This window comes from Dunckerocampus dactyliophorus, chromosome 19 (genome assembly GCF_027744805.1).
Source record: "Dunckerocampus dactyliophorus isolate RoL2022-P2 chromosome 19, RoL_Ddac_1.1, whole genome shotgun sequence".
NCBI classification, from domain to species: Eukaryota; Metazoa; Chordata; class Actinopteri; order Syngnathiformes; family Syngnathidae; genus Dunckerocampus; species Dunckerocampus dactyliophorus.
This window is the reverse complement of record NC_072837.1, coordinates 17,165,822-17,190,041: the sequence shown is the minus strand read 5'-3', so window position 1 is coordinate 17,190,041 and position 24,220 is coordinate 17,165,822. Positions and strand designations below refer to the sequence as shown.

General features: G+C 43.5%; 4 protein-coding genes across 13 annotated transcripts in view; 3 read left to right on the top strand and 1 right to left on the bottom strand.

The window, feature by feature from the left end:
* The window catches only part of phip (pleckstrin homology domain interacting protein), a 38,245-nt gene extending 34,791 nt beyond the window's left edge, over positions 1-3,454 (top strand). For 2 of the 3 annotated variants that reach the window (XM_054760994.1, XM_054760995.1), the window contains one exon: positions 33-3,453. In XM_054760994.1, coding sequence (XP_054616969.1) covers positions 33-772 — 740 coding nt within the window. In that variant the 3' untranslated portion in view covers positions 773-3,453. Of the gene's footprint in view, positions 1-32 lie in introns of all 3 variants that reach the window. The other variant, XM_054760993.1, reaches the window with a different exon arrangement.
* irak1bp1 (interleukin-1 receptor-associated kinase 1 binding protein 1) lies at positions 3,172-16,214 on the bottom strand. 5 transcript variants are annotated; one of them, XR_008566857.1, is made up of 6 exons: positions 14,363-14,725; positions 13,792-13,873; positions 13,532-13,662; positions 10,483-13,378; positions 7,295-7,820; positions 3,172-4,726 (listed from the first exon to the last, which is right to left on the bottom strand). XR_008566857.1 is itself a non-coding variant. In XM_054761003.1 (4 exons), the coding sequence occupies exons 1-4, from the start codon at positions 14,623-14,625 to the stop codon at positions 13,111-13,113; spliced, it is 744 nt and encodes a 247-aa protein (XP_054616978.1). In that variant the 5' UTR covers positions 14,626-14,725; the 3' UTR covers positions 6,817-13,110. The 5 variants fall into 5 exon arrangements, 1 of the variants encoding a protein (XP_054616978.1); XR_008566859.1 differs by lacking the exon at positions 14,363-14,725 and adding an exon at positions 15,941-16,214 and having other exon boundaries at positions 7,295-13,378; XR_008566858.1 differs by having other exon boundaries at positions 6,943-13,378.
* Positions 3,767-10,498, top strand: si:dkey-261l7.2 (uncharacterized protein LOC569751 homolog). Its single transcript, XM_054761005.1, has 7 exons — positions 3,767-4,450; positions 4,559-4,686; positions 7,258-7,347; positions 7,439-7,533; positions 7,633-7,793; positions 9,565-9,681; positions 9,751-10,498. The coding sequence occupies exons 2-7, from the start codon at positions 4,562-4,564 to the stop codon at positions 9,859-9,861; spliced, it is 699 nt and encodes a 232-aa protein (XP_054616980.1). The 5' UTR covers positions 3,767-4,450; positions 4,559-4,561; the 3' UTR covers positions 9,862-10,498.
* The window catches only part of LOC129171903 (hormonally up-regulated neu tumor-associated kinase), a 140,708-nt gene continuing 131,558 nt past the window's right edge, over positions 15,071-24,220 (top strand). For 2 of the 4 annotated variants that reach the window (XM_054760997.1, XM_054760998.1), the window contains exons 1-4: positions 15,071-15,150; positions 16,262-16,319; positions 16,405-16,470; positions 17,426-17,510. The gene's annotated coding sequence lies outside the window, so the exon portion shown is untranslated. Of the gene's footprint in view, positions 15,151-15,289; positions 15,314-16,052; positions 16,320-16,404; positions 16,471-17,425; positions 17,511-24,220 lie in introns of those variants that run through there. The other 2 variants (XM_054760999.1, XM_054761000.1) reach the window with 2 other exon arrangements.

Genomic DNA, 24,220 nt, shown 5'->3' with positions numbered 1-24,220 from the left:
GCCTTTGATGTGTCATGCTCCGCCCACCCCAGCCTCTCCTGAAAGCCCCCCCTCCCAGGGTACAGCCCACTTGAACGGCCACAGTCGCCACACGAGTGCCGGCATTGGAAGGAGAAGCCGTAAATCCGGAACGGAGCCGCCAGAGAGTCCTCCAGCGAGCCCATCCAGGCCACGAGGTCGCCCCCCAAGCAAGAAGAAAGGCAGGAAGAGCAAGGCGGAGCCTGACGATGGAGACAAGAGCGTCCACTACACAAGCTCCACCCCTGACGACGAGCTGGGCCAATCTACGGGTGACGAAGGCGGAGCGTCCTCAGCACAGGAGACGTCCGTTCTGTCAGACTCTGGCACCGCCTCCACTCCCAGGAGGCGTGGCCGCCCGCGAGTGGTCAGGACTGAAGAGGTGTCTCCGCCTCCTCCTCCACCTCCACCGCCTCCTCCTCCTCCTCCTCCGCCAGAGGAGTCTCCCGAGCCTTCATTGAGGAGGAGCAGCAGGCGAGCGCACGATGATGTCACGTCTCCTCCTCGGACGCAAAGAGGCACTCGGAGGGAGGAAGCAGCGGCAGACGGGGAGGATGACGATGGGGAAGGGGCAGCAGGCTCCATGCGCACACGCAACCAGGGGCGACGCTCCACCTGGTACATGGAGGAGGACTCTGAGGAGGAGCAGAGGCAGCTGCTCTTTGAGGACTCCTCCATCACTTTTGGGACCTCCTCCAAGGGGCGTGTCCGCAAGCTGACCGAGAAGGCAAAGGCCAACCTGATTGGCTGGTAGCGCTTGTTAGCCCAGCTGCTGCTAATCCTCTCCCCCTACTACTCCCCCTCATATATTGGTCCATGTTGGACCCCCATCCTCCCCCCAAAAAAAACACACCGCCCCCCTGCCCATCAGACCTTAACCACCTTTGGGGTGCAACCCCGGTGATTCTAGAAAGACGCCAGGAGAACTCCTTTTATGGAACTTTTCTTTGTGGGCGGAGTCAAAGAAGCCCACTTCAGCTGAGAGCCTTGGCCCCTCCTCCCTCATTTTTATACCACCCCCACCCCCGTTTCCCTTTTCTAACATTTGTATGTGACGCTCATCCTGCCCATGGAAGTCTTAAGTGTGCGTGTGTGTGTGTGTGCGTGCGCGCGCGCATGTGGCATCACTGTCCAATGAATAACATGGAGCTTTTTTTTTTCCCGCTTTTTCCCCACTTGTCATGATTTAAAACCAAAAAAATATGTTTTTTTTTTGGACAGCAATGATACACCATGAATGTGTGTGTGTGTGCGCGTGTCTGTGTGTGTGCTAAAACACCAAATGGTGTAAAAATGCTGGTACTCGTGCTCTGAAGGATTTTACTGATGGTGTGTGTGTGAGCGAGCATATGCGCATGTGCGCATTAGCAATACCTTGTGCCTTTTATGTTGTGTGTGTGTCATACAAAGTTGTGTATTTATGAGCAGTGTTGTGTTATTCGGAATCAGTGCTATCAGGATGCACGTACAGCTTCTTTCTTTGAATGCTGTGTGTTTAACCTGGGATGGACTTTAAAACAATTGTTTTTCTTTTTAAACCTTGCTTCTCTCGTGAACTCCGCACGCACGCACGCACACACACACACACACACACACACACACACACACACACGGAACTTTTAAAGCAAAGTGTGTAATTAGCGTGACGTGGGTGCATTTGTATTTGTGTGTGGATGCGATGGTCCATCTGATGTGTGCTGCTTCCTTGTGGTGTAAATGATGGATGTTCTGTGCGGGTTCTAATTTCCTTTCACGATGAACCCACTGATGTTGTTCTGGCCAGTGTCACGCGGGTGTCACAGCAACACGGTGGAACCTCCAAGGCTGTTCAGTTAGTCTGTTCCAGGGTTAAATGATGGCAATCTTAGAACCTGTACTGGAAGTAGGCCTGTCCCGAACAATCGAACAATTAAAACAAACAAACAAAAGCAGGTCGATAATTATGACACCCTGGATAAAGTGACATGTGCATGTATGCATGTGTGTTTCATCTGCTCGTTTCTCTGTGCCACACAGGCTGGATGACAAGATGGTTCACTCTTCATCTGTCTGTGCGCATCGGTTCTATAATGGAATGAACGGAGAGAGTGAACCCTCTTGTCAGCCATTCAGCCTCTTTGTGGAGGCGGGGCTACTGGTGAGTGGAGTGCTAGCATCAAATTAGCCTCGTGAGAACGCATATGCTAACATGAATGAAGGCACAGAAGCGAACGCAGATAGAAACCTCTTGACATTCCGATTATAATAGTTTATTGCATTTGATACGATGCACTCCCATTTTTATGTCATATAAATAATGCAAAAATTGTTGATTATCGACAATAATTTGTAGGACAATTATCTACCAGCAAAATGTGTTATGATGACAGGTGTTTTATGCCATATAATTAATGAAAAAATGGGCCTGTATGATACAGGCATCTTCTGTGTCAAGCTAATGTGGCTCACACAAGGTACATGAAAATTATTTAAATTATCACAAACACCATTGCCGATGTTATCAATTATCGATGATAATTCGTAGCATCGACCAGCAAAATTTGTTATCGTGACAGGCCTAACAGGCAGTGTTGTTTTTTGTCTCGCAGGCTTAAAAAGAAGTGAAATGCTGTTTAGTAAACGATGCATAAGAAACGTGGAAGCTGAGGAAAGGGAGTTTTGCTGAAGGCAACGTCATGTATCGTGTTTTTTTGTTTACATTTTTGCAAGTTTAAAAAGGAGTGAACCACTTTATAGTCAAACTTCCAAATGTTGCACTTGATGAGTTCGTCACATCTTCTGCTGTGTACTACTTCACCACCATTTCCTGTTGCCAAAGAAAAAGCAAAACAACAAAAGTCTCTCACCATGATGAGCAGTAAGTCCAAATTGTGTGACTTTTTACGGGTGTTTGGACTTTGAAGGTTCCACTGTGTGTTCGACAAGACATGCTGCAAATCCGACCTTTCAGTTTTGATGTCATGCGTGTTTCAAGTCTCTTTCATTTCTTTCCAATCTCAGTCACATGTTAACAGTTTTAGGAAATGAAATGCGAACGGCTGCAGTGCCGTTCCTGACAAACTGACATGATCGCAAAGGGGCCTTAAAGGGATACTGCTATGTTTGTCGATATCACCCTCAATGGTCTGCGTCTGCACGTGTGTGTGTGTGTGTGTGTGTGTGTGTGGGTGGGTGTGTGTGAGCGCGAGCGCGTGCGTGCGTTAGCATTTCCAGTTCTAAGAGTGGGGTGGCGTTGTGAAGGTAGGGGGGCCTTTCTGTTTTCCACATTTTAAAGAGAACTTAATTGTTAGTTTGGATACTTTTTTATAAATGTACAATATATATACACAGTATGAAGAGAAGATGAAAGGAAGCCTACCAGGTAGAATGTACGTACATACACGTGTAGGCAAAGTACTGCTGTCCTGTTAGTTCATACCAATATTTCGAAGGAATAAACACTTGTGTTTCTGTATACACTTGATGTTCTAATTTTGTCGTCTGTCATTGAAAGCTGCTCAAGTTTAATCCCGGAGGGAAGGAACTGTAAAAAGATGCAACACCAAGACTCAAGTGTCTTTTAATGTCGAGTGAAATTTGCTCCTGCTTGTTGCATTTGTGAAATTGCTGCCAATTGTGCAATCTGGATCAGATCTGGATCCAACCTGCTTTAAAACGACAGCAGAGTTTTGCTTGGTTTCGGGAGAAGTTGACTTTGCGTCACACGTTTTACAAACTCCTCACACTTGCACGAGTGTAAAGAGAAGGTAAGTGCTGCATAATAAAACCAAATGCACCTTTTCAATAATGTAGTTGACGCTGCACAGACATGCGTGCCTTCATGTTCAGTTAAATGGTGTCTTTACACGCTACATTTGGGAAACTGCTTCCAAATGTGCAATGTGGATGAAATTACAACTCAATTTTATTTATATTTGCAGAAGATACATTTCTTTTATGGTGTTTAAAAGCTAAGAGAGTTAGTTGGGTGATGTTTTAGACTTGGATTGACTTATTTTCAATACAGCATGATGAATGAAATGGAAGTCCGTACGCAGTTCTCCAGAGCCATCCACATATGTAAAAACAAGCAAAGTTTAATTTACTTTAACTACATATTTTTAATTCAATAAAATAAAGCTACGAATAATAAAAGGATCGTTGTGTCTTAGCAACAGCCCCATCTGGTGACGAGGACGTGTCACTACACTGCTTCCTCGAGGAGGCTTGTTTTAATTCTGACGTGGCGCGTCACGAGAGGTCGCCTGGTTCCTCCGTGGGCTTCCCTGATTGGACGAAACGCAGCCTAATGCCTTTTCATCTCTCGCCCAGCTGTGGCATGTCAACAGACAGGTGGCAGCGGCGTTGGTTTATCAATAAACCACACGCACACACACTGCTTAATCAGCCATGTTTTAGTCGGACAACAGAGTAGAATTTTATCCAAAACAAGGTAAGGACTAAACTTCCACACACGAGTTAATTTGTTTCCTTAAAGTTGTGTTTGCCATGCCCAAGCTTGGCGCATGGAGATTTTATTACCCACGGTGTGTGCCCGCAGGTGATGCCTCAGCTGACGGCCACCGCGGCTCTCCAGTTGGCGCTGCTGCTGTCCGCCTTGCCCGCCCAGTACTTCATCTCCCGCTGGAGCGGCTCTACGGCGTCGCAGCGCCTCCACACGTCCACACGGTAGTACTGCAGGGTCTACGCGTGGGGCGGGAAAGGTCCACTGGAAGGGAGGGGCGTGGAAATGAGTCACTGCAGTAATGTTACTTTAAACTTTCATGGTCAATATGAGAATGAGTATGCCAGCCAGTACTCGCTTCTAGTAGACAACCACAATGTACTCCATCGTGCAGCTTGCGCTGCACTTCAATCACGAATCGTTGTGGATGTAGTCTTGTTCTCTCGTTTATTTCAAAAACGAGAAACATTTGCTCGTTTTCACTTGGTCATCGAGGTGTGAAGTCTGGTGTCGTACAACAAAATTGTCACGACTACATACATCTGTATTTATTCCTTATCCAACACTACATATCGCCACTTAACATATTTTTACAATGTAAAAATGTTACTGCAACAGACGACATGAAATAATTTCTAGCTTGTCGTTGCGCTTCGTTGTTTATACTTGACTTGGAATGCTTTCTTCTATTTCCTATTTCATAGTAGTCTGGAATGCAGCAATAGAAAGGCAGTGGCGCCACCTAGTGGCCAATATGGTCAACTGCACTCTGGGGTGTCAAACTCGTGCCATGGAGGGCGGAGACACTGCAGGTTTTCTTTCCAGCCAGCCACTAAAGCAGGTGATTTTAATGATCAACACCTTCAGTTTGAGGGAAGGAGCTCATCAATTAAATCACCTGCTGAAGAAACTGGTTGGAGAGAAAACCTGCAGCGTCTCGGCCCTCCAGGGCACGAGTTTGACACATGCGCCTTAACACTCAACTACAGTGGAACCTCCATTTTCAACATGAATTCACTCCAAAACTGAAATGTAAGCTAAGGCAAATTTCCCCATAGGAAAGAAATAATGTCAAACCAACTAACCCATTCTAGACTAATAATAATAATAACTAGAGAATGCAATTTCGGCTGTCAAAATTGCATGTGAATGCCTGCAATGCAGAAGCTTAACTGAAATATTGTAGAATGAATTTTGAAATGTAAAATGACTGCAGGAATATTTTGGAAGATGAGCTGAAGCTGTACTGAAATGCTGTCAAAATGCAGAATGAGTGTAGAAATATTTTAGAAGGTGAGCTGAAGCCAAACTGAAATGGTGTTGAAATGTATGAATGTTCAAATGGAGCAGGAATGTCTAAGTTTTTAAATGAAGGTAGAAATGAGTGGAAGTGTCGCAAGAATTGGAAAAATGCAAGAACGTTATTAGAATGTAGAATGCATGTAAACATTTGTAGACTATGCGGAATTGTGCTGAAATGTAAAATGAACAGAGGAAGAGTTAGAATGCTAGCAATGCTAACATGCTAACACCTAGCATAGTACTGCTAAGTGTTGATATGTGTCCAACCATAAAAATAATCGGCCGTCCACTGGAAAAAGCCCATTGAAACAAAGCAGCGTTAGGAAAAAAATTTAAATTTTGCAAAAATTTTGGAATTACAAAAAGAAAAATGTGGGTTCCGGAAAATTTGGAAAAAGCGGGAATTTTTTGAATGTCTAAAATAGTGAATTTTGAAGTGCTTAGTTAGTGGAACGTTTTCATAATTGGAATGTTTTGAATTCGTTGAGAAATGTAGGAACTGTGGATGTTTGGAAAAATGGCCCATTCATTTTTAATGGGAACATTTTGCGAAAATTTTAGAATTTTGGGAAATGTGGACATTTTTGAAACATGGAGAAAAGAGAGCGCACGCTGCGTGAATAAGTGGAACATTTTTGTGTTGAAATATTTGGAATAAGTTGAAAAATGTGACCTGTGGAAGCGTCCGAAATTTTAAAAAAAGAATTGGTGCAGAATTTTATAAGTGTGAATGTCTTTGAAAGCATTCACACAACAATAACTCATTTTACAAATAATCATTCTAGTTTTACATGAAGATTTCTTTCTTTGGCCCCGTGGTGTGTAAATTTAGCAGCCATACTCAATAAAAGGGGGTATTCTGCCAAGCGAGTTTGGTGGTTTAGCGAGCTGTGTTGAGTGGAATAAGCAAAATGAAATCCAACCCGAAGTGTAAATGAAATGAACACGCAATCATTTCTGTAGCAATGCAACTCCGTGAGTGACAGGCGACAACCAGCGGTGACGTCACAATGGCCAACACTGTCCAGCCAATGAATGATGAGATCCTGTTGCCGCGTCTTTACTTCCGCAGCCAATCAATTCATTAACAGCACGTTATGTAGAACATGCCGCTGTCTTTTGCAGGTTAGCGTATAGCTACTGGTGCAGGGTATAGTTGTAGTTAACTATATAGTTACCTGTAGTTATACTTAATTTTCCAGCAGTCCTTCCTCGCTCTATTGGCGGCGACAGCGTTGTTTTTGGCAGTCATAATCGTTTGGGAACTCATCATAACGCTCCATAAAAATAACTTCCTCATTTTTTGTACAATACACCAGGCGGGATGGCTACATTTTTGAGCGGAAGTAGAATAATGTGACGTCAAATGCCCCCTTTTATGTGCAGGACAAATACACTAGTTGAAGTGCAACCAAGGCAACCATTGCCATTGTTAGACACGTGGACAAAATCCGTCTTTGTAGCGCTAGACGTGACAAAAGCGATCATTTCAGGTTTCTTCGAGTGTGGAACGAGTGGAGGAAGTCGTACCTCAATGCAAGTGCGTGGACAGAGTGGGGAGAGCGGCAGGTGTCCAAAGTGTGGTGAGTCTCCTCCATCTGACGCCTCCTCCAGCTTCCGACGTGCTGTTTCCCCGCAGCACCCGAACACACCGCCATTTGTGCTCCTGTGAAGGTCCTTCCTCGGTCTCCAGACGGAAGACGAAGTGGCCAAGAAGATGGTTGCCATGGAAACCATGCTGCGTGACAACAATCAGGGATTCTTTGGAGGTTAGCGTACCCCCACAGCGATGATCCTTCAGGCCAAAATATTAGGCGCAGCCGCCACAAAGACCGTAAAGTTAACTTTTCATTCATTTGCCGCCGCAGCCTCCAAGGCCGTGCGCAGTCCGCGGCCGCCCTACGTCTTCCTGCGGGTGGGCGAGGTGGTGATAGAGAGGAAGGGGCACCGGGTTGGGGTGGTGGTCAGCTGGGACTCTGAGATGCGGGCCCCCGCCGAGTGGGTTGACAGGATGTACAGCGATGTGGAGGTCAGTACCCGCCTGCACCTCACCTGACTAAAAAACACTTTCAAAGTTTGTTAGTGTACACGTGCATCTCGATACATTCCAACGTCTTATTCATTTTCATTGAGCAACCTTCCCCGTCTGTAATTGTGCCATTGTTTGCTCGGAAGCTAACAAGCTAAATGCACAGAAGCTGAAATATGCCGCACACACACACTTGTGTTGATTGCACGGTGATGACGTAGTGGTTGGAGTCGATGACCTTTTTGTTCGTTTATGCTGCGTTGGCTGTCTGACTCAAGCTTGCCACAGTATGTTATTGTGTGTTTATGTCATATACGTATTTGTTTATAATCCGGTTATTCTGACATGTTATGCTTCATTATCACATATTTGTAAATGATTGCAGATGTAGGGTGAATGAAATGGGTTTTCTGAAAAAAAAAAATAATTTTTTGTAAATCGGGCGAATTTGCCGACAAATTTTTGATCAAAAATTTGCGGGGTGGCGAATGCTAGCTATGCATAGATCACGTGTGCAGACAAATATCAGGCATACAATGATTCTTCCGTGTGAACGCTTCATGATTGTAATCTGCTGGCGTGTAGCCTCAGGAGCTAACACTCTGTGGGGCTGCCCACACGGAAACCTTTTCAGGTCAAAAGGGTCAACTATTTTATGGTTTCAGCCTTTCAGCCACAAGGAAACGGCCTTCTGGATGCTCTGAAACGCTATTTTTTAAAAACGGCTTCCAGAGTGGGGAAATCTGAAAACGCCCCGCCTCCACAAAGAGGCTGAATGAGATGAGGGCTCACTCTCTCCGTTCATTCCACTATAGAACCGATGCGCACAAACAGATGCAGAGTGAACCCTCTTCGTCGTCCAGCCTGTGTGGCGCAGAGAGACGAGCAGACGCACATGCACGTCAATTTATCCAGGGTGTCATAATTATCAACCTGTTGTTTTTGTCGTTGGATTCATGGCTTTAGTGATTATCGTGACACCTAACGACCAGCCAACATAATATGTGGATATTTGGACGGACGTGACTCCCCCCAGTCCACACTTGTTGCAGTAATTCCACTTCTCGTAAGTGTGCAGGTGAGCCTTGGAAAGCGGAAGATGACGGACTTCTGCTATAGTTTGCTGTGTCACGTGGTTCCGTCTGTGTTTACAGCGCCACACGTAGGTGTGCCTTGCGTATTACATCCTTTTCACTCACTGATCGTTCCTGTCTGGATGGAACTATTTACTAATTCGGCACAGTGTGGGCACTAATTTCTCTGACAAACACACCACATGGTGGCGCTGTTATTAAACACCATAAATGGGATTGACTTGAAATTTTCTCACACAAAAACACCTGCTGTGACTTTAGGGTGTTTCGCCCAACCGCCACCAAATTTGGTGCACATTTCGGGGACTGACAAGCACACGTGCATAAAATTTGAGCAAGATTAGTAAAAGAAACAAACAAACACGGCAATCACTTTTTCGCACAGGGTCATGTAGGTTTGGATTTTTTTCCTCCCTTAATCATAAAAAGTTTCATTTCGAAACTGCATTTTGTGTTCAGTTGTGTTGCCGCTGACTAATATTTACATTTGTTGGATGATTGGAAACATTCAAGTGTGACAAACATCAAAAGAAATACATCAGGAAGGCGGCAAACACTTTCACACCACTGTAAATGCTAGCAGGTCTTTCTGACAACAAGCCATAGGGGGCGCCATAAACGTCCTTTCCAGTCATGTGAATAAATGACCCCCACGGTCACTGTGATCGCCCTTTCAGGCCCACGCAGCAGAGAAGACGCCACACTACAAGGTTCTGTTCGGCGGGCCCAGACCGGCGTCTCTGTTTGTGGCCTACCTGCCTCAAACGCAACTCAAGCGCATCCGAGGGACGCAGGTACGAAGCAGGATAAACATGGCAACACATCTTCAGCTGTGCCGTGGATTCACTCTGGGATGTTTTTAGCCGGACATTCCCACCTTGGAGAAGTACTTTTCACATTTCGACGGCGAGCGCTTCGTCCCGCTGCCTTGGCTCAGAAAGATCTTCCCCGAGGACGAAACGGAGGATGCCTGAGCCAACTTGTGATGGGATGGGTCCACTCACGACTCCCCGTCTAAGCACCAGCGAGCTTGATGTATTTTACAGTACAGTACTGGGTCACTACTACCTATTACTACTAGTACTAGTAAACCTGTGAGGCTGAACACATAAAGTCAAATGGTTACATAATGGAAACAATCTGTTCCAGGGTCAAACTGTGGTCATCAAACCATTTTTGACCGCAATGCTTTAAGTAAAATGAATTAAACTGGTATTTATAGTGAAACAGCTCTTTTGCTCAAGAACAACTAAAAGCACAAAAGCTAAAGAGTTAATACTTTGAAGCTGTGCAACTAATTTGTATTTGAAAATATCAATCGTTTCTGCTTTTGCCCACATGTAAGCAGGCTAAATACATGTTGTACTTCACCTCAAAGACGCTACCTGCTTTTGGTTTTTGTGAGAAATCATTGGAAACGATCATGATAGAATTGCTATTAATCTCATGGTGGCCCAGTCATTTTGCAAAGTGCTGTGTTTTGCTATTTTCAACCAAAATGTGCCAAGAAACAATAACATCCAAAGACAGGCTGTATGTATAACTATGAATGTGTGAGTGCAAATAAATGATGCATTTAAAATTTTTAATCTTACCTTAAATCAATGGTCGACGACCCGCGGCTCCGAATTTGCATGCAGGGCTTCAGGCTTCTTTTTGTGGCTTCTGAGCACCGAACACGGAAGAATAGAAAAATATCACAGCATCTATTGCCCCAATAAATAAATAAAGAAGAACAGGACCAGTAGAATGGTAAACATCACCAGGAGGCAAATTGATGCCATGAATTCAGTGCCAGCATATTGAATTGCCTGTGATGAGTCAAGTGATGGAAATGATGATGAGCAGACGTACTGATATGCACTCAACTCTCACGGGCTTTTTTATGTTCAACTTGGCTACATTTCCTTTTCATTTGACACAAACACAGGAATGACTCAAGAAAGCCTACATAGTTGAGTGTTGAAATGATTTCAAAGTAGGCCTACACGTGCACTCTGCACTTCTGTTGCTCTAAAAGGTAACATCTGACAAAGATTAAAACTTTTAAAATGTTTATAAGCTGCCATGTTTTGCGGCGCCAGACCATTTTTCTTTACTGGAAGAGGAGGCAAAATGGCTCTTTTGATGCTAAAGGTTGCTGACCCCTACCTTAAAACAAAACAAAAAAACACTTCATAAGAGTAGTTGAAAAATGTCAAGAATGTACATTTTGCACTGTTGGATCTTAAAGGAAAAGTTCACTTCTTTGGGAATTTAGCCCATCATCCACAATCCTTATGTGAGACATGAACACACGTCTTTCTCGTTTGTGTGTGTTCTAAAGATATAAAAACAGCTAAAACGAGGCAGGTAATGGGACACACCTATTCCACCTAAAATGGCTGCTATTAAAACACCTCCAAAAAGCTCCAACAAGGTTTTATGGTTTTCTATCCACGTTGTGAGCGTGTAGTAGCAGGTACATTCATGATAAAATGGAATACTTACACTATTTTGTTCATTTGAAACATTAGCGGAACTTCCTTCCTGGGTGCATTGATTTCACATAGCAACATAGAAAGGAATGCTACACCTAGCTTAACTTTTCCAAACTCAAAAACACAGCAGCAGTGGCGGCAGCTAGTCGGTGTGATGTGGCGAGGTGTCACTACGCCAGAAACTTAGTTCTTGGGCGTAATAATGTTAACAACAACAATAACAATGTCGCTGTAGCTTTGCTAATATGCAGGTCACTTTATGGAAATGGTGCGTTGTTTTTTTTCAGAAGGCTTTATAGGCAGAATAGGTGTGTCCCATTACGTGCGTTAGCTGCCTTTTTATATCTTTACAACGCACAGAAAAGAGAGACGTGTGTTCATGTCTCACATAAAGATCCCAAAAACAGTGTAGCCTTTCAAAATGCAAAAAGAAGAAATGAGAGTGAGACAAAAAAGCAATTTATTGTGAAGAAGCATTAAAGTGAAATAGGCTGTTCATCAGCTCATCAAAAGTTTAAGAGCATAGCCTTTAAAAGGCAAAATGTTGTTAAAAATAAGGACTGAATGTGATTTAGTGTCAGGTATTCACACCGTCATGATCTCTTGATGGCAAAGGCAAAAAAGCTTTTTCTCTTCGCCATTGCTGCTGCGGTCGGACACAGTAAGAGTCATTTCAAACTTCTTCAAACATCCTGAAAAGTCAAGTCAAGTGGTAGACCCAAAAAAATGAGCCGCAGGATCCCATTGGCTGTCTGTCAAGACACGGGACCATCCTCGGCCCAAATGAAGGTTGTTACTGGTGCCGAGTGCAGGCCAATAACCATCAGACGCCATCTGCCAGAGAAGGCTTTTAAGAAGAAAAAACGTCTTCAAAGGCCTCGTCTGCTTCAGGGTTTGGAATTTGCAGGAGAGCACCAAACATGGGACATTGAAAGGTGGAAGAAAGTTTTATTCTGCCTTGATGGTCCTGATGGCTTCCAACGTTACTGCATGACAAGGAGATCCCACCTGAGATGTTTTCCACACGGCACAGTGGAGGGGCGCCATCATGATCCGTCAATGGAACAATGGAGCTTCAGGTTGTGCAGGGGCGTCAAACGGCAGATGGCTATGTGGAGATGTTGCAGGGGGCATCCCTCATGACTGAAGGTCCTCGTCTGTGTGGTAATGACTTCTTCTACAGGACAACGCTGCACTTCACAAAGGACTTCTTCCAGAGGACTCAGCTCACTCTTTTGGACCATCCTGCGTGTTCCCCTCATCTAAATCCAATGGAGAACATTTGGGGATGGATTTATACAAACGGACATCAGTTCCAGACAGTGGATACCCTCCATGAAGCCATCTTCACCACCTGGAGCAACATTCCCACTAGCCTCCTGGAAACACTGGCATCAAGCATGCCCACAGCCATTTTTCACCTCATGAACAAGAATGGCACAGCTACTCATTACTCACTCCTTTTTTCTACATTTGATTTCTATTTTGGGGGATTTCAGGCTTTTTTTAAGCTATACTCTTAAACTTTTGATCAGCTGATGAACAGCCTATTTCACTTTAATGCTTCTTCACAATAAATTGCTTTTTTGTCTCACTCCCATTTCTTCTTTTTGCATTTTGATGCTCGACATAGAACCTGCTTACGACCCAACAGTGCAAAATGTACATTCTTCACATTTTTCCAAATGCTTATGAATTTTGATCAGGAGTGTATTTGTTGCAAGCCTTTTACCCCCCAACATTTTAGAGTTTCTTCCTGCTTCCTTCCCGCAGCCGGAAGTAAACGGACACCAGTGAGGTGGCAGTGATGGTGGGTATTCGAGGAAGAAGGGCAGCAGCAGCATGGGAGGTGTCTTCACCCCACTGGGCACCGTCCTCGTCCTTGCCCCTCCATTCCCGCGTGTCCATCTCTCGGATCAGGGTGGGTGCTCCCAGACTTTGTCCCAGCAGCTGGCTGACTCTGCTGGCCTTCTGCTGGGCGTTGTCCACTGCTGACACGCATACACTCTGCCTGCGCACGCACACACACACACACAGTATACGTACGGTATATTAGGGCTTAGCTAACTCATAATTGACTTTTTCAGACCACTGTACATGTATCACACATAAACACACACAAACCACGGCAGATAACATCGAGAAGACAGCAAAATGTGTTTACCTGATGCGATTTAGGCATTCCGCGCTGTGGAAAAACCGAGGCATTCCCACGGAGACACTCTTGTCCAGTTTCTCCAACAGGATGATGCACACTTGCTCCATCTTCTCAAAGTCCGAGAAGGTCACCGTCACCTGAAAGACACACATACATACACTCAGAGGCCGCAACGTTAAGTACGCTTGCACAATCCATTGAAACATAGAAAGTGCACTGGAGTGTACGTGCGCATATCCACTTATGTAACTTTCACTGCACCTTACCTCTGAGTTCATGTGATACAGTTCTTCATCCCGGTGGAGAAATTTCCTCACGGTGACGTCTTCTTCTCTCACTCCATGTTGTCTGCTCATAAAGAGGAAGAATATGATATCATAATCATGTTGTCATGTGAACACTTTTCCCCATCACCAGTCACCTGAAGATCAGCTCAAATGGAACATAAGCTTGAAAAAAATACTGTATCTAGTCCAATGTAAAGCAGGGGTTTTCAAAGTGTGACGCAGGACCACAAATGTTCAGGGGAGGTAAAGCAAGTAGCGAAAAATAAAGGAAAACATATTTTTTCCACACCTGTAAGCTAACTTCAGCTATATTTAAAGGCAAAATGAATTGATTTTTATAAACTCCAGGAGTGAAACGGGTGTGCAGGGAGCACTATAAACTGTGCCACAAACACAAACACAAACCACTCGAAAATAACGAACAGACTACCAAAGCATCACTACTCTTACTCATACTGTTAGCACTCTTCCCACTCACTAGCAGGGAAGTTAGCTTAGCAGAACTAGCATTAGCATTGTCTACACTCCTTTAGTTGTGTATTCCTCCCACCTGGCAGCCTGTAAAATGTACTCCACCCGCTTTGACACACGACTGGTGACATCGCTCACAGACGCCTTGCTGTTGCCCACCATGAACCGCACCGTCGCTCTGTCGGCCGGGCAACAAACCTCTGCCGCCCCGGTCACCTGGATTTCCCTCGCTTGGCCAACGAGGCCCTGTCGATTCACGGCCCAGCCCTCGACCCCCTGCTCGGCATCGTTAGCGACAGAAGCAGACGGAGTCCCCGCAACCCCTCGCATCCTGTTGTCCATTAGTTCATTATTAATATTAATTATTACTGTCGCTAGCTAACCGCCATAGCGTCCTGCTGCTGTCATGGCAATGCGCGAACTGCTCGATGGGATGCGTAGTTTATTTCCGCCACAAAACAAAGATCGCTTATTCTGCGAAGAGGGTAATTATTAGGCTTATTAAACCTAATTACAACCATGCATTTTGCTTTGCTTCTCCTTACTCCTTCAGGGATATATGGAACTGTAAATTGTAATATGTGGTGTATTGCAATGTAACTTTTATGCATGTTCAAATACATTAAACCATAACCATGTATTTTAGTATGGGGATATAAATAAATACTTAAACAGAAATACGCCCTACTGGCGTCACAGCATTGGCTATAGCTACAGTATATAGCATTGATGGAACGGAAGCAGTTGACGTTCCTCTGATTGGCGACAGCATCTGTCAATCAGTGCAGTTGCCACACGTATCTTACCTGGTAACACGGTCTGAAACTGATTGGGTACAAAACCCTTCTCGCGATTAACCAATGAAAGGTAATAGACAACAGTGAAAGTGTTTGCAAAGACAACGACACACTGATCTAAAAAAAAGACTGGATCGAGCTTCTATTGTTTTATTTTTGAAGCCAATGGAAATTTGCGGCGGCCATCTTGGTGACACCACTTTGCTGCGAGACAACAGTATGGCAACGCACTGGTAAAACTTCGATTGATCGTATAGCCACCAAAATCAACCGCTAAAGGTTATAACTACTCAGATTTATACGCTTTTGTGTCATTTATCAAGCTAGTAAGATGTATTTTAGCTTCGAGACGGACGAAAAATTGGCTGTGTGGCAGCCTGCAAACATTGTTTACGTACGGAATTTAAAGTCTATCTTTGTCTAATTATTTTCCTACGGTAAACCATTATTATTTTTTTTTAATCTCAGGATAAGGTTAAGGCAGGAAGAAAGCAGAAATTTTGTCACATGTCTTCTACCTTTGCGTGAATCATGTGTGGTATCAGAATTAATGTAACTTGGTAGTTGTGGTAGCTTTTAAAAAAGCTGTTTTTTGGTACAAAAAGACATTAGATAAGTGCAAATACTCAAAGCCTACTGTAAAAAACTACATAGAAATAATTTTATCATTGATTGCTAGGCTAGGCACCAAAAAAGGCCTAGTTGTTACAGGAAGGTATAACTAGAAAATTCTTGCAAAACCACCCATCAAAGTTCATACTTTAACTTTTGGTTACATTTCGAGAACTTTTCAAAGCAAAGCCGTTCAAGTAGTGGCACATATATCAGGTCAAAAAAAGGTGCCAAGTAAAAGTACTTACGAGTGGAAGGTTCTTGGGAAGTGCTTTTTAAGTTGTGTTTCCTCATCCTCGCTTCCTTCACTGGCACTCCTGATGTTTTTCATGATTTTTCACTAATTCTGCGTTCGTATACCAGTACAATCACAAAGCTGTGGCGCGTAAGGTGGTCTCACCAAGATGGCGGCGATCGAAAAAATCTGGCTTCAAATTTTGGCGCGTGAAAACAATAGGTTGCTCGATCCAGTCTTTTTTTTAGATCAGTGCAACGACATTTGTTTTCTATAATAATGACGACCCAACTTTATTAAAATCCCTCTCAGCACACCTGTGGTTTTTCCCTAGATTAGTTGATGACGTAAATTGGAGGCGACGCCCAAATAATTCGCGCTGAAAGACAACAGTGAGTTGCAATATTAAAGGGAAAGTTACACATGTCGTGAGGTCACAGTAATTGTGTTTTTTCTGGTTGTTTTTTTCCCCTACAGAATATCACAAAATGGCTAAGCTACTTGAGACGACGTCGTTTCAAAATGGATACCGTCATATCCCAGGTAAACAACAGCTCACGATATATATGTTTTATGGCCACATTTTTAATTATGCGCATATAATATGCTTTGACTAAAAAAGTACTCTATATACTTGTTTCTTAGTGACAAATTTGCTCACTACAAATAATTGTGTAGCGCTAGAAGTGTTTTCACTTCTTTAACGGAATGAATTATTACAAAATGTGTTATTTGTGCATTAATTTCCCCTTGTGCTTTGTCAACGTTCTCTTTCGGTCACTAGGTGGCGGCAAACTAACAGTAATAACGCTCACACCGCCATACAGTACATCCATTTAAAATGTACTATTATTTTCCTGAATCCCTGAAGTGAAAGATATCACCACAAGTCCTTATACACAACGAGCTTCATGTTGGATACCAATGTGAAGAAATCTAGTAGATAAGTGATGATAATGATATGAATAAAACATATGTAAACAATGTGACTAACTCAGTCACAAGTATGGCCCGCGGGCCCTCAGGCCGCAGCTTGTTTTTTGTTGTTTTTTTTGGTCTACAGTATGTTCTAAAAATAAAATAAATTAATTATTAATGAGCTGTCATCAGATTTTGCACTAATTAGTTTTGTCGCCTGTAACACAAAGCAAAGAGTTTGTTTTGTTCAGATATGTTGACCTACGTTGGATTGTTTTTAATAGAAAACGTATTAAAGTATCCTGCAGTTGTTCTGTATGTGCTTTTGTGGAAAAAAAGCTTGGACATCCCTGATGACTGCGGTGAACAGTTGAGTACTGGAGTTGATTTCTGCACATAAGTTATTGTTTACTAATTAAACAAGAAAAACTGTCTTCATCCACTCGATGTCTATCTTTCTAATGTCGTCACGCTCTTGATTCAGAAGGCCACAGTTTGTTTAGGTCAGTATGAAAGTGTGAAAAGTGGCTCTTTTTTCTCTTTTATACCGGACTGCCATATTTGTTGCCATTGTCCCCAGTTGTCCCGTTTCCCTGGTGCCACCCGTGAAACACGGCCTCTGATGTGCAGCACCGTCCAGCAGTGTTGGCCCTTTTTTCGTACAGGTAAGACATCGTCACTTAAATAGACTTTACAACCGTCAGGCTGTCATAAGTTCATCACTGCTGTTGGTAAAACGCGAAATTGCCAAATCACGCAGTCTTAACTTTGATGACAAGAGCGGAATGATGAAAAGACACAGAGGCGATGCGTTTGGGTGACTTTAGAGGCCTATTTTTTCTATGACGTTCATTTGAGTTCTGAATTGTATGACTTCAGTGGCATTGGACTTTAGAGGTTCCATTGTATTTGTCCTTATTGGTCATTTAAAGTCACCAGTGTATCGTACTTGACGGCAAGGGTTGTGGTAAATGGAAATAGCGCTCAACTATTTGCGTATATGAGTCAATTTTTACTTTAAAAGCGCAAATTCCTGCTTCCCTCATGATGTTTATAAAAGTCCCTTTTAATAGCTACGATGTGATGTAAGGATTTATGTTCAGCCAGAGAAGAAGGGGGGGAAAAAAAGGTGTTGATAAAAAGCTCGGTAAACCAAAGTGAGGCCTGAAAAGGGGCCGGGGGTCCTTCTTTTTTCCTGGCCGGAGACCGCGGCCACATCGGGAAAAAGATTTGACTCTAATGGTCTCTGAATCTGTTGACGTCCCTCCCTCCTGCGCTCGCTTGCTTTTTCAGATGTAGCAATAAAGTCGGCCATGTTGGACGGCCGCCACGTCCCTGTGATGACCACAATCAAGCCCAGCGCAGCTTTATAGCATTTTTATTCTCATATTGTCTAAAATCTCCCAGCTCCCCTCCTGCGCCTGATGCTTTTATTCTCACTCTACGTTCTTCCACTCGGCTTTTGTTAAAACTTGTGTGGAGTCAGTGTGTCCACATGTCATTTGCTCTAAACTTTATTGTGAAAAGGAGGAAGAAAAGTCAAGTTTAATTTTCCTATCTCGCTGCCTGATTTGCTCCATAAAGCAACTGGTATATCTCGTGTACGAGTTCAACTACATCAGAGAAGCTCCCCAACCAGATTAGTAAACTGTAAAAACAAGTTGGAGACATTCTGATTATTTTTCCTCCCTTTAACATCTCGCTTTGTACCCATTTATGTTACATCCATTCAAAATAAAAGGCCTCCTCTAAAGACATCTTTTTCCTGGCTCCTTACTTTCTTGCTGTTCTGTGTGAATGGCACTACTGAGTCGACTAGAGCCTGATTGATATTGGATTTTTGGGGCCGATACCGATATTGGGGGATGAAAAATATATCAATATCTGATATATCGGCCAATATCCGACATATATGAAATAAGAGCATTGCTATAGACAGGATATAGACTGTATATGAACATCAATTCTTATGATAGCCAAAATAGGATTCAACACAAAGAAGCAGAAGACTACTAAATAAAAATAAGGAATTGAATTAGTAAGACTGTCAACATATGGACATGCCTCATATGGACATGTGTTAATTGGTGACTCTAAATTGTCCATAGGTATGAATGTGAGTGTGAATAGTTGTTTGTCTATATGTGCCCTGCCATTGGCTGGCGACCAGTCCAGAGTGTACCCCGCCTCTCGCCCAAAGTCAGCTGGGATAGGCTCCAGCATACCCCCACGACACTAATGAGGAGAAGCGGCATAGAAAATGCCACAAATGAGTAGTGTTCTGAAGCCCTGGCTAACTTGCACACTGCACATGTTGCATCTAACGTAACGCCTCCACACCTTACTCTTCTCTTCTGCCTGTCAAATGAAAATATATACATTTAGTGCATTTTGTTCATTAGTACAGAATGTTGAGCATTTAAAAATAAAAACAAGTGGCTGCATTGGGCTGAAAGCGGTAATACATAGGCTAATGTCAGGTGTTTTTCAACTAATCCATGATGTGTTCATAAAAAAAAACATCTTACCAATATCAATGAGTCATATTTACTAGCTATTGAAAAGTTCCATCTGCAGCCACTGAGTATTTGCAAACAGCTGAAAAACAAATGCTGAAGCAAACATTAAAAAGTGGAAAAAAAAGTTGATTACAAAGGAAATAAGAAATAAGGAAAAGATGCGCGACGTCATGAGACTTAACACAAGGGACTAACATTTTATGTGACAATGTAGCTGCTTTCAAAACATGCAATTTATCAAATGACAACTAAATACATTACTTGGAACATACAGTATTCAAAATGATTTCAATGAAGACATGAAGTTGTGAATGTATGAGCCCCTGGAAATCCTGCATGGAAGTATGAGGTGAGGTGTGTATATCTGCATATATCTTTATTTTACTTACAACACTGTTTTATATTAGATCATGGTGGACATGTGGATTAAGAGTTGCATCTATCTTTGTTTATCTCACAGACATGCAACTTGCACAACTTTAAAACTGTAATACACGCTCTAAAACTTGTTTGAAAAAAAGTAGAATGTTGTCCTAGACGGTCCCTGACACATTAGTGGCACTAAAGTGTAGTGTTATATTGTTTTGCAAAGTCACAGCTTATTATGGTGTAAAATAATGTAGTTTGTTTCAGTGGTTCTCTCCTGCATGAAAGTGAGTGAGGCAGGCAGGGCGGCTCCTCGCTGTTCTGTCTGTGTGTGTTTTAGGGGGGCGGGTTACCTGGCAGGGAGCAGCAAAGAGTGACACACAGGAAGGGAATCTCCGCGCAGCAAACAAAAAGTTAAAATATCAGTTACATATTCACCGATATCGATTAATTGCTGATTTGTCGTAATTGGCCCAATTAATCGGCCCGCTGATAAATCCGTCGAGCTCTAGAGTCGACATGGCAATTTTCCAGCTTTGCAAGTAGAGTCAGTCCTAATGGGGCCTGTGTGAAAGACTATTCTGTCATGAGGTTTCACTCCACTTTGCTGGGTTCTGTGAAAAAGGCACAAGTGTATACAGTAAGTTGTGGACCTACTGTTATGGCTCTGATGCTTCGAATATGCAGGATCTCTGTGTGAAAGAGTGTAGCAATCCTGCACCAGATCTGGAATTTATCCGCCTGTGCCTTTTTACACAGAAACTGCTCCAGTCCCATCTTTGTGGTGTTCACACAGGCGCCGCCCGGCCTCTACTGTGACCCTGGTACTACCTATGAATCCAGAAAAACCTGCAGGCCGACCTCATCCCCCAGTTTTGCGTCGGTGCTGCTCACGCAGAAAAAGATTGTGACGAGGTTATCATCATGTATTTTTTTTTTATATGAGAGCATTCTCATAACAAGCAGCCCGCTTGGCCGTGACTGAGTTATGCGGATGTTTATTTCTTTTAAGTGACTATACCCAACCTTTCCTGCGGCCTAGTCCATCCGTGGTCCCTTTACGCTTCACTAATGAGAGGTTTCCATGTTGGGCCTGTGTTGGCTTTTGCATGCACACATCCACACACACACACATACACACACACACACACACCAGCGTACATAAACATCTGGGCACAGCTGAACCTGTTGTAAAGACCTCATAAAGACTCAACATCTGTTTATTGCAACTCCAGCCTGCCGATTCGGCAACACAGACCCCCACCCACATGAACGTGCACCCACTGAAGCGTGTGCATATGTGCTGAAATGCTCTGCATTTTTGGAGAAAGATGACGACTTTGTACGTATGCACATGTCCAAACAGGTGTTTGGGTTGGGTGTTGTCCAAAATGATGACGTGTTTTTAAAGAGAGATTTTGGATTGGTTTTCTTTTGTCCTTTAGTCCACATGCAAACTGCATCATTTTAAGCTTCAAGGAACCCCGCCTCATCTTGCTCAGTGTCTTTTTTTTTGGTCACATGGTTGCTTACCTGTTTTGCTTGGCGCTACATTGTGTGCCATTTTCTCCTAAAGTAAGCTGTTTTTTCAAAATGCATCCTTGGTTGTTTTCTTTTGCATTCAAATGTGATATTCGGTATCCCTTCACCATTGTTGCTGTGCCTATTCCGCATGTGCATTTCTTCATGCTTCTGATTGGGTAATCCTAATAAAACTTGGAGGCAATGTGCCTTGAAATTAGAAAATTTGCATCGACAGTTTTGAACAAAACAAAGTTTGTTTTTGTTTTGTTCTAAGTCAACAGGTGCACACAGCATGTTGTGCATCATTTATTGTAACGTCCTCTGTGGTCACATGACCTGCTTGTCCCCCTCACTTTCTGCTCAATAATTCCCACCTCTTTGTCCCAGTATTCTCCTGCAGGTTGAGCTTTTCCTCAGGCCTGCTCGGCTTTTGGGCCTCCTATTAAAACTTCAAAAGTCCTGTTTAGTACTGTAACTGGAGCTAGCCTGCAGTGCAACTCACACTAATGAGTGCACGGACCACATAGAGCGCGCGCACACACACACACACAGAGCAACACATGTTCTCCTCATGCAGGCGGCATTCCCGACCAACACCATCACCGTGGCGGAGAGCCAAAGATCCATCATAGATTAACAGCCTTTCAGCACCCCACGTCCACGTTTGTTGTCTGCGTCCTAGTAACCCGGCCGCTGTCCTCCCTGACCCGATGAAGATCTCGCGGTGGAAGGTTTGCTCCAATTAGTGAGCACACTTCTAAACAAAGCTTCAACGTGAGCAGCAGTAAATGAAAGTACATAAATAAAAGAGCTTGTGTTTGTTAACCAATATGTAGAGGAAATATTTTGGCGGGACGTTGACGTGCTAATCAGCTTCCTAGTCTTCCTGTGTTGTTTTTGGGGGGATTTTTTTTTTTAAATGTCACCAGCGCAGGTTGATGTTGCATCATACAAAATGTAGGGCCAGTGAGATGGTAAATGGTTTGACTGCTTTGTGCTCTGCATCCCTTCTACAGCAAATTAGAATGGAATCGTGTTAGTGGAGTTTTTCGGGGTCCTGCGGCTTGACCTTCCTCTCTGCCATGTCCTTGGACGGCTGACATTCTTCTGTAAACACAAAAACAAAGCCTGGGATTAGCCGTCTGGAATGGAGTTATTTAGACTGGGTCCAACACTGTGTGTGTTTGTGTTTGATTTGTTGTACTTGTTTGAAAGCGCATGTGATGATTCTGTATGTTTATCAATCAAAAAGCTTGTCTCCAACCAAACACAATGAGCAATCATTAGGGTTACAGTTACAGCAATCTACTGTTTACATTTAGGTTTCATCGCTAACTTCTTCAATGAGAAGTTTGGGCAGGAGCTGAAGGCAGACCCGCAGGCCAGCGTGTCCATGAGGTCCAGAAACCCAAAACTCGGAGCGTTTATTATTACCCCTTTTGACTTTGACTCGCCTTCAGGGGAGAGTCCCCAGCAGTGACCCCTGGCCTCACTGCTCAGGCAGCAAGGGAGGGGGGCCTTCACGCTGCACCCCCACTCTCCTCCGCCCGCTGAGCATTTGCGGTCCGCTTTGAGAATGTTGAAAGCAGAACAAACGGTTTTCAAGGGAACAATATCTGAGCTTGTGTTCCGGGAAGCTTGCTGAAGCAGTATTCTTTTATTGCAGCCCAGCAGCCAACCAAACAAACCTCACAACTTTTGCCCGCCAAGAACCGACGCTTGCCTGATCAAAGTGGACACTCCTCCAAAGTGTGTCACCTGACCGCACCATCCCCTCGGTGAGTCCCCAGCTGGGACTAAACACCATCCACCTCCAACTGGGGGCACAGCACCTGCACGTGCTGCCGTGACCACCATCTGTCCGTCCAGCTGAAAAGAACCTGTTCTGCCGCACACACAAAGACACCTAGTGGACTGGGGTCAAAGGGTAAAGCAGCCCATTTCCTGTCCAGACAGACGAGGGCTTGCCACCCCCCCTTGTTCCCCCTTCCTGCTTTCAACACGTTTAAAGATGGCATTCAGCACATCCTTTAAACTACGATCAATAACTTGCAAACCTCCGGCAAGGCCAAAATTAAAAAGTATTCATCATAAAATGCTTTACTTGTCTGATTGAAGGCTAAATTGCTAAATGGAAGTCGTCATGCCGACCCTTCAGACGCCGTTTTGATCCATTTATAGCTAGCGCTTGATGTGCAATTCTCTATCAAAACGCTAGGGGCAATGTTTTCCTGAGAATGAGGGACTGCAACCTTTTTTCTCTTTAACGAGTCGCTATTTAGCTTCCAGTATAATCGTAAATAAAGGTAATTAAGGCGACATCTGCACACAACTCAAACTGAAAACCTGCACGCCTTTAAGCTTCAAACTAATCATGCTAAATGAATAGGACTGTCAACACGGCCATAAATGAATGGAAGAGAGTGTAGTACGCCAGGGAGCTGAAAGTCCGCCATGATGGTTGGCAAGAGAGGTGGGCAGGGCTAGGCGGACAATAGTGTTTTTACTGAATACAATGAATATATACAGGCATATAAAGCTAAATGTGTAAAAATCTTATTCTTATGTGGATAATTAACTGGAAGTACTTACACAATGCAACATTTATTTCAGTAATGGCATTGTTAATACATTTGATTAGGGATTTCCTGATCCGATCTTCAGGATCGAGATCGGCTGCCGATCCTCTGTATTTTGAAGATCGGATGATATCGGCTTCTGCTACGAGATCGTGCCGATCCGGTTGCCGTATAAGTAAGGCTGGGCGATTATGAATCAAAACTCATGAATTGATATACAGTATTTAGTTTGACTATCGCTATATATCCCATTGTTTTGTGAGTTTAGACAAAATCAAAGCCAAACATGCGTGTGAAGTTGTTTTATTAAAATAAACTTTAATAAATACTAAAATTAAAGTTTAAAATTAAATTAAATACTAATTTCAAAGCTTCATGCAAGATGCA

Excerpts from the sequence above, each read along its gene's own strand:
- si:dkey-261l7.2 (XM_054761005.1), top strand. The coding sequence starts at position 4,562 with ATGCCTCAGCTGACGGCCACCGCGGCTCTCCAGTTGGCGCTGCTGCTG. Across the intron at positions 4,687-7,257 it reads CGCCTCCACACGTCCACACG|GTTTCTTCGAGTGTGGAACG; the intron begins GTAGTACTGCAG and ends CGATCATTTCAG. Across the intron at positions 7,348-7,438 it reads CGGCAGGTGTCCAAAGTGTG|GTCCTTCCTCGGTCTCCAGA; the intron begins GTGAGTCTCCTC and ends GCTCCTGTGAAG.
- irak1bp1 (XM_054761003.1), bottom strand. The coding sequence starts at position 14,625 with ATGGACAACAGGATGCGAGGGGTTGCGGGGACTCCGTCTGCTTCTGTC. Across the intron at positions 13,874-14,362 it reads TACATTTTACAGGCTGCCAG|ACAACATGGAGTGAGAGAAG; the intron begins GTGGGAGGAATA and ends CTTTATGAGCAG. Across the intron at positions 13,379-13,531 it reads GAATGCCTAAATCGCATCAG|GCAGAGTGTATGCGTGTCAG; the intron begins GTAAACACATTT and ends GTGCGTGCGCAG.